The sequence below is a fragment of the Pseudoliparis swirei genome, chromosome 21 (assembly GCF_029220125.1).
Source record: "Pseudoliparis swirei isolate HS2019 ecotype Mariana Trench chromosome 21, NWPU_hadal_v1, whole genome shotgun sequence".
Lineage (NCBI taxonomy): Eukaryota > Metazoa > Chordata > Actinopteri > Perciformes > Liparidae > Pseudoliparis > Pseudoliparis swirei.
Window position 1 is genome coordinate 12,218,006 of NC_079408.1, and position 9,375 is coordinate 12,227,380.

A 9,375-nucleotide genomic window follows, 5' to 3' on the forward strand; every position below is an offset into this window, starting at 1 on the left:
AGCTTAGTTTGCATCTAATCAGTCATTATGGACACCACACCATTGAGAATGTTGCAAAAATCTTTATTATTTATGAACTGTCGTACGTGTTAAGAATCCATTCACTTCTCACCATGAGCCAGGTGTATAAAACTATGACATTTAAAATGTTTTAAAAAACGCGTACACTGTTCAGAGCATCACAACACATACAAAATATGACTTTATAATTTCTGAAAAGCTAGAACTGAGCCACAGTGATCTACGTACTATAAAAAAAAACCTACACAGGAGCCAAAAAAACCTCGCCCTATACGGTCTGTCGAAAATAAATAGAGGCGGGTTTGATCTCATCGTGGCCGACATGGAAGCTATTAGAGCGCCATCGCCACGGTGACTACGTGATGAAGTATTTCATATCGCGGCTGGGTTTGTAACAGGCGGGTATGAAGAGGGACCGGGCCTGTCGTCGAGCGTCGTAGTAAAAAAGCCCGTGTGATACGGCCCCCCCCTACACACCGGGCCCCCGCGTGTGAAGTCACACCCCGCCCGCCCGCCGGCTATTTCAGAACCACCAACCGTTAATATAAACCACGGCGCGGCGGCCCCCGAGTCGCGGCCTCGACACCAAACTGGAATTGATTATTTTCAATTACATGGCGAACATTAATAGACGCTGGTTCTAACACGGCGGTGCGTATAATATCGGGTATAATCCGCCGTCTGGGCTACAAGTCGAGAGGCTACGCCCACGGGGGGGGGGGGTCTATTAAGTCGGGGGGGATCCAATTACAATGTATTTGTGAAGACCGCTTGTAAACAATCGTTGAATGTGTGGACGGGGTGAGAGACATCGTCCGTGAAACAATTGAGGTTGCCTCGTGGTAACCGAGGGGTCGTCGGGGGTCTGGAGAAAAAGAAAAGAAAGTCCCGGTCTCAGGTAATTCTTTGCCTCTACGATTCGCACCTTGACTCCTTCGCCGCTGCTGCGAAAGGGAGGCGGCTTCTTTGTGAGCTGCTGTTGGGAGTCCCAAGCGGACGGTGGGGGGGTGGAGGTGGAGGTGGGGGCGGGGGTGGGGGTGGGGGCGCCACTCAGACATATTCTTTCGTGCTGCTCGGCGGACCAGAGCGGGAACCGGCCATGGACGGGTACTTGGTCACGTTTTTCTTCCGTGGACAGGAAGCGGCCAACATGGCTCCGCCCAGGACGTCGAGGAGGGAGCCGCCCCAGGCGATGAAGATGGCGGCGCCGAACTCAAACCTGGGCGACACGGCATCGGTTCAGTTGATGGTCAGACTAAAATACACACGCGTTTCATGTGAGATCGTGGCAAAAGGCTCCAATGCATTCGGGAATATCTGAAGTTTGACGACGTCGGCTGACGTTAGCCTCCGGAAGCTTCCGGTCGCGTTCGACATAGATCAACAACGTGTTTTTATTATGAAATCAAGAAGAGTGTGTTACTTCTTTGACCCGAAGTGACTTCAAGCAGCAACAATCTTAAATGTGTTCAATTCAAATTAAAGTTCTGCAGTCAGAAAATGTGCTAAATTACAGTATTATTGTCAAAATGTACTCAAGTCACAAAAGTTAAATACTGAAAGTCTGCAGAATTCCTTTGAAACCACATTGTGCCGTGATTGCTTATGTGTTCATTTTGTACAAATTAAACTGAATTAAACGTGTTTATTCATGTTCCCCTCTGCGTTCACTCTTTATGCTAAGCTAAGCTAAGCTAACTGCCAGCTTCATAATCGACTGACGGATATGAGAGTGGAGTCGATCTTCTGCGTCTAACTCTTGGCAGGACAGCGAATAAGCAATTATCCCAAGATGACACGCTATTAGGGGGCTTTTGGGGGGTGGGGGGTTACTTACTTGGTGTTGACGGGCGTGTAGGGGTTATAGAAGGCCCGGATCACGTTGTGAGCGAACCAGGAGCACGCCACGACGGCACACAGCCCTGAGAGGAGAGCCAACAACAAAGATCCATCAGTCCATCGGCACATCATCAAAACCAGAGAGGGTAGGACTGCTTTACCCCCCCGCCTCCCTCCCCCGAGGTCACCAGACCTCTTATGTTGGAAGTGGTGCCAGAAGCACTGCATTCCATGACCCTCGTGACCTCTGTGGGGCTGCAGCAGAGGAGGATCAAACCCTCCCCGTCACCGTGTGATGTTGGTGAGATCTAAGCGAATACGATGAGGAGGTGAGTTTTGATGAAATGTCGTGTAACCGGGGGTCTGTGGTGATTATCACGGGGGCCACAGACATTAATACCGGTTCGCATAGTCCCGTGCATCGGCACGGGGCCGACTCGTTACGGTTGATTGTGCGTTGGTTATTCCACATGAGTCACACAGCAGAACAGTGTTGGACTGAATTGTGGTCCCGACACTTTTCCTGCGTCTGTGACCGACCATCACGACACAGGGAGGACGCATCCTGTAACATCTGGTACACACAGTATTTATACACTACCGGTCAAAAGTTTGGAGTCACTCCATGAAAACTCACACTTTTATTTATCAAATGAGTTGCAAAATGAATATAAAATATAGTCAAGACATTGACAAGGTTAGAAATAATTAATTTTATTTGAAATATAAATCTTGTTCTTCAAACTTGTGGCTTAAAGGAAGACCAGTGTTATAGCTTCTCTCACCAGCATAACTGTTTTCAGCTGCGCTCACATAAGAAGGGTTTTCAAGGGTTTTCTACCCCTCCGTTGGTCTTCTAAGGCGATAACACAATGTACCATTAGAACACTGGAGATGGGCCTCTACACACCTCTGTAGAGACTTCATTAAACACCAGAGAATAGTCATTTACACATTAACTATGTAGAGTGTATTTATGATTAATTTAACGATATCTTCATTGAAAAGAAACGGAGCTTTACCTTGAAAAATAAGGACATTTCTAAGTGACCCCAAACTTTTGAACGGTAGTGTATATATTATACAGTATAATGCAGTAGTATGCGGCTGAGACACAGGTTATGCTTTCGTGTTTAGTGTTTCGGGGTCTTTGACTGGTCTGATAAACACCATGTGACGCTGTTGATCCCTCCAGTTCCACTCGCAGCGGAACAACACCTCCGTGTTGGTTTTCCCCTTTTCATTTGTCATCCGTCTGCATGTAATCACATTGCACCTCCTCACCTCCCACGAGCAGGATGATGCCTCCGGTCATGGCCACGCGGGACTTGCGCAGCTTCTCGTTCCCTCCGCAGGTGGTGCACTTCATTCCCATGCAGGCCACGCCCAGACCTGCCACGGACACAATGATGCCCACTATCATCAAGGCCCGGGTGGCCTGGAGTGAACCTGGCGGGGGGGGGAGAGAAGGGAAATTATTAGAGGGGGGCGGAGAGGGGGTATTATGTAGGAGAGGAGTGCGGGAAAAGTGCAACAACAACAAGAAAAGAGCATATAGAGCAAAATCTCTGAAGGCCCAGACTGGTGAACGAGGAGGGAAGACTAATAATGCGTCCGTGGCCTATCAGAGAGGCTTTATTCGTGTGTCCAGAGGTTGTGAGTTACACTCACATGAGCCTGTCAGGACATTTGGATGTGAGTGTTTCCTGGAAGGGAAACCATGGGATACACACACACACACACACACACACGGGGAAAACAACCTTGTCTCACACGCTCTGTCTCACTGTGGCAGATCCTCATCTGTCAGTGCCCCCCCCCCCCCACCACCACCCCTCTCCTCGGCCCATAAACCTATCACAGGGTGAGTCCCCCCTACCCACACACACACACACACACACTTTTTGTCTCTCCACTTCTGTCCACCTAGAACCAGTCTGTGCCAGTCTAGGCCATCCCTGCCCTCTGCAAACAAAACAACCCTCCAGTGGGGATGGAGGGATGGGTAGAGAGAGGGAGAGGGGAGGAGGGGTGTTAACTCTATGAAACACACTGCAACATCAGGGAACAATCGGGTGGATTATGTAGTAAATGCAGATGGAGGGCAGGATGCACAGGATCCTGGCTGCCAATCAACGCAGAGGACAATACGATCATTAAAATACAGCATGAATGAGACTTCACGGCAGCAGAAGGCCGATGTTGCATTCACACACGTTCACGCACTGTGTGCAAAAGTACAGTTTTGTGCAACAATAGCGACATTATTTTTGAGCCAATCGTGATTCCACAGGTTCCCCGTGGGTCCCTGTTCACGTGTTCGTGGTTATTTGGTAAAACTGCACATTTCATTTATTTTAAATAAGCCCATCGTTTTTTTAAAAATAATTACTTTTCTTTTATGGCGTTATTTTAAGTCCAACTGCTTTCAAAACAAATGTGCGTAGGAGCGCGTCATGACAGACTGATGGGCACTGCACCTTTGGGGCCCCTGAGGAGTCCGAGGGCCGAGTGTGTTTAACAGCCACTCCTGGGTACTGGGATATAGGGAAGATACTTTTTTTACTTTTTTCCCCCCAGCCACATATGAAGAAGACAGTGAGGGAATGCTGAGAGGGTGGTTAGTAATGTGATGAGGGGCTGATTCCCGGAGGTGGTCCACTTCTGTGGCCCACTCTGGGTCTCCAGGTGCAGGTGCTGCATGAGGACCACCGGGCACACGCGCCGCCGTATACCGAGGAGGACCATATACTCACTGTCGAGCTGCAGGATGGAGTCGTAGATCTTACACTGGAGCTGCCCGGTGCTCTGGAAAGCGCACGACATCCACAGCCCCTGGTACATGGCCACGGCCGTGATGATGTTGTCCCCGATGTACGCGGACATCTTCCACTGCGGCAGAATAGTCCCGATGATAAGTCCCACGATGCCAAGTAACGACAGAAAAAAGCCCAACAGCTGAATACCGGAGTTCGCCATAGTATTTCAAGAGAGTGTGTCCTTCTCCTAAATGCACTTGAACCCGTCTCCTCTGGTCGCGATGCGTAAAGCTCCAGCAAAATGCGTCTTTAAACGCCTCTCGTGGTGTCCGCGTGCGCCTCGGGCTGTGTTCCGGGGGTCTTGAGTCGGGGCTGGGCGTCCGAGTTGCGGGTGATGGTGTGAAGTGGGTGTGTTGTTGTCATGCCTGCTGATGCATGGAGTTGCAATGCTCTGTGGTCGCTGCTGGGAAATGTTCCCTCTGCTTCCAGCGGAGCAACAGGTTGCCTCCGCACTCAGCGCGCGCTCTTCATCACGTGCGGAGGCTTTTCAGCCAGTGGCTCCCATACTACTTAAGACTTCGCTTCAAATGTATATCTATAAACCTATATTCCTATATATGAACAATATATATATGCTCATTTTTAAATATGATGGTAAAATCTGGGGTTTGGATATTTTCCTAAATATAAACATCATGCATTGAGGAAAGAAAATAATTAATATGAGTACCATTCATATAAGCTCTAAAGCTATTTTTTACATTTTCATTTCCTTTCTTTATTTAAATTCTTAAATGTAACATGCCCTGCTATTTTATTTGATTGTATTGCTGTCACTTTATACTTTAGAGACACTGTTTACACTTTCATTTGTATTAAATGTTGTCATTTTCGTTATTATTTAAATTCTTAAATGTATCATGCCTTGTGATTTTATTTTAATTTTATGTTTGTAAAAAATGCAAGAAATTCCCCCTGGGGATGAACAAAGTAAAATCTAATCTAATTTATTTAAGACAGAAATGAAAAGGGAAATTACGGTTCAAGAGGTTTTAAGTGTTTCTTTCTGTCTTTGTCCTCCTGTGGAACTCAAGAAAAAGAAAATCACTTTCATCAAATAGTTGTATGTTGCCGTAGTTTAGAAATGGTGTGTGTGTGTGTGTGTGTGTGTGTGTGTGTGTACATACAGTGTAATGCAGCCTACTGCAGCGTCTAACCAGATTGAGGCTCTAACTCAGGCCCCTGTCTAAACTCCCAGCATCCCTTCGCCTCAGCTCAGCGGTCACTGAGCAGATTCACGGCCTCCTGTTGCCCGTGTGGTAATGAGGAGAACTGCCTGACAAGAAAACCACAGATTAAATGTCAAGTCACGAGGACGCTGCAGGAGATGTGTTCAGCGGTGGGACGTACGAGCCTTCTGCTGATACCCGCTGAACACCTTCAGTTGGATATGCAGCATGTGACCTGGTGGGGTCTCATGCCCCCCAGAGGTCAACATCTGTGCCCCCCCATCACGGGACTCACCTTCAGATCAGCGCTTCAGACGTGGAGATCCGGGCTTTTCCACAAGCCTCTCTTGAAAAGATGTTATCTCACATGACCATGGAACCACCACAGGGTGTATTATAAAGGAATAGTTGTACCGCCTTACATTGAATTGAAATGACATCTCTTCAGTCAGATTGGAGAACAATGTGGTTCAGACCTCAGTGGATTCTGGGGAATCACGTGCAGGTTATAGGAGCTGAGCTCAGATTGCAATGTGAGGAAGAAGAAGAGGAAGACCACATTCTTAAAATCCACAGTGTATCAAATGAAGTGTGACTTTTTCTGTTCACACGTGTGCAGAGGAAAACATGCTTTAAGTATCCAAACACACACACAACAGCAGTGCAGTGGAAACATCATCCAGACACACATGATGTTGCACATGAGCCAACTTGGTTTTTTTATGCTTTTATTTTTCCTCAATGAATTTATTTTTCTTTGAACTGTTCTGTATTTATAATTATATTATTATTATTACTATTATATTATATATATTAGATTATATATCTTTTGTTTTATATTTTATTTTTTATTCTTGTGTGTTTAGTTTATTGGTGCTGCTACTGTTACAACAAATTTCCCCTTGGGGATGAATAAAGTATATATCTATCTATCTATCTATATGTTCTGTATTTATAATTCACTTTGGTCACTGCCTTGTGTATATATTGTGCTTGTGTGTATATTTTGTTTCCTCTTTATAGTTAGTATTTAATATTTAGAATTGTTATTGTGTTTTATTTGTATCTTTGTTTTTTAAATTTGTTTTAATTAGTACTCTAACGTGATTATTGTGATCACTGCTGTGACCCTGACATTCCCCCCCTGTGGGACTAATACAGGATGATCTAATCTGATCTTATTTTGTGTGTAACTTTGTGTTCGTATGCTGCTGCCCGTCTTGGCCATGCAGCTCGCCCTCGACATGTTTAATCCCAAAGGGACTCACCTGGTTAAATAAAGGTTTAAATAAATACATGGGCATCTTAAACCTCTCGTTACTGACTCATATTTCGAGTGAGCCCCTTCCTGCAATGAATGGGCACACACTAAGAGACAATAGGCAGCATTGTCCTGACCAGAGGTCGGCTGTGACTTCACACTGCGGCTCCACAATAGAGCTGCAGCCGTGAGGAGGAAGTAATAACCCGTAAGCCTGTGGAAGGTGTCCCCACTGCCAGGTTAATGGGAATGTGCTCACCTACTGGCTGGATTTCCAACTTATAGCGTAATGAGGTTTTAGTCTCACAGGCCCGCTACACCCCTCTTCTCCTCCTCCGCTCCTTCTCACATTCCTCCCCTCCCCTCCCCACCTCCACCCACCTCTCCTCTCACGATAACTCTTCCCCCCCTCTACTGTATCCAGGCATTAGCGGTTGAGGCCCACACATTGCCCCTTTGTTGCTGGGGGGTGGGGTGACCCCACGGCTCGAGGAATCCGCTTTGCTTTGATAGCGAGGAGGTGGAGGAGGTGGAGGAAGAGGAGGACGGCGACAGTGCCAGGGTTGTGAAAGACTTGTTTTTCAGATCGAGGTGGGATGTGAAAAGATGAAGAAAAGAAGGATAAGGCGAAAAGGAAACGAACAGGTGAAAAAGAGGCGAGCGCAAAGGTGAAGAGGTGTGAAGAGGAAGAGGAGTAAGAAGAAGATCAAAGTCCCAAGCCCTACCGGCTCTGTTGCCACATGGTAACCTGATTTATCTGATGCCCCTTTGGCTGCCTTTGCCCCATTGCAAAGGAAACAAAAAGAACATTGCCCCCCCCACCCCACCCTTCCCTCCCCTCCCCTCGCTCCCTTTCACTAATTTCTTTTTTTCTCGTTAGCGTAAACACACATTTGTCTCGCTGGTTTCGCAGTTAGTTCACACTCAATAGGAGCCGGACAAAAAACCCCAGCTAAATCAGCCCAAAGAAGGGCACTAACAACCTCCCCCCCCCCCCCACGTCTCCGAGGCCTCCTCCGGGTCTGGAGTGGAGCGAGTGGAGTGCAAACCCGATGATTGAAGTCCTTTAAAGTGCCCTTGGAAGCCGCTGAGGCATTAGCAATAAAACACGCTGGGCCCTGCGGCTTTTCCCTGAAAAGCTCTCGGGCGACACAAACGAGGGCGATGGCGCCCCTCTCGACATGCCCCCCACCCACACCTCCCCCTCCTGTAGTCTCCTTACGCAACAAGACTTGGCTTTTGTGCGGCGGCAGCAGGACGGGGCCACTAGATTGTGTTGTGGGTCTTGTGGACTCACCAGGACTTGGCAGGCGCTCCGTGCTCGGTGGAACTAAATGAAGAGAGTCGGCACAATGGACTCAGTCACAGGCTCTGGGCCTTCACGCCGCGCCTCGGCGAGCAGGATGATGGCGACAGTGTAACTGTGGAATGTATTATGTTGTAAAGCTCGAACAAGCGTTCCGGTCACACACACACACACACACACACACACACACTCCAGTCCAGTAGGGGGCGGCAATGCGCCGTGATGATGTCGTAATTAAGAGGAACAAGAAGCATGTGGGGCTAGGAGGTGAATGCAAGGTAAGCTCATTATTCATATTATCTATATTATTTAGTCATTTATCATGTAGGAACTGTTGAATGGGGATAAGGCCGTGATGAGGATATGAGACGAAGAGTAGGTAGGGTATCTCAATAGTCCTTCACATGGCAGTGTAGGCCTACTGGGTGAAAAAGGTCTGACATGTATCAGGATTATAACAAAGACAAATCCACCAGAATCTTCTTCAATTTATGTACACTTTTGTTTTAATATGATTCAATTGGCATCAAAGTATATTATTCCTATAATTGAAAGCCAGATACCACAGGAAGAGGTCATTTAGCGCTTCCTAAAAATACATGTTCATACATGCGTAAGAGTATAAAGGATTAGTTATTGAAAATATATTTATCCAGGATTTTTGTCTCTTTTATTAGGAGGTTGTGTAGACCCAGGGTATGTGTTGATTTTATTTGGCAATGTGTCAAGGTCTCCATTTAACCATCGAGAGCCCTTTTGTGATTTAAAGTGGCTTAAATGTAATTACATTGAAGTCATGTTTAAAATCATCAATGGAGAGGCCACACCCCGAGAAAACATATTCAATGCAGAGCGGCGCATTTTCAATTTGTACAATGTTTTACGCTTATGGTTATTATCACCAATGACATAATATCAGTGAGGTTATGTAGCCTTAACTAATTCATCATCAGGGGCCTT

The 9,375-nt window shown here is 46.8% G+C and overlaps 1 protein-coding gene across 2 annotated transcripts; it reads right to left on the bottom strand.

The window, feature by feature from the left end:
- Nucleotides 1-47: 47 nt before the first annotated feature.
- cldn7a (claudin 7a) lies at nucleotides 48-5,215 on the bottom strand. Of its 2 annotated transcripts, none has more exons than XM_056442967.1 (4): nucleotides 4,617-5,110; nucleotides 3,145-3,309; nucleotides 1,859-1,943; nucleotides 48-1,240 (listed from the first exon to the last, which is right to left on the bottom strand). In XM_056442967.1, exons 1-4 carry the CDS (start codon nucleotides 4,837-4,839, stop codon nucleotides 1,072-1,074), a joined length of 642 nt encoding a protein of 213 aa, XP_056298942.1. In that variant the 5' UTR covers nucleotides 4,840-5,110; the 3' UTR covers nucleotides 48-1,071. The 2 variants fall into 2 exon arrangements, with proteins under 2 accessions (XP_056298942.1, XP_056298943.1); XM_056442968.1 differs by having other exon boundaries at nucleotides 1,148-1,276; nucleotides 4,617-5,215.
- Nucleotides 5,216-9,375: the final 4,160 nt, after the last annotated feature.

Bases quoted from the DNA above. Each gene is read 5' to 3' on its own strand.
- cldn7a (XM_056442967.1), bottom strand. From the start codon at position 4,839: ATGGCGAACTCCGGTATTCAGCTGTTGGGCTTTTTTCTGTCGTTACTT. The intron at 3,310-4,616 runs GTGAGTATATGG...CCCCCCCGCCAG, and splicing joins CTCCATCCTGCAGCTCGACA to GTTCACTCCAGGCCACCCGG. The intron at 1,944-3,144 runs GTGAGGAGGTGC...CTCTCCTCTCAG, and splicing joins CATCATCCTGCTCGTGGGAG to GGCTGTGTGCCGTCGTGGCG.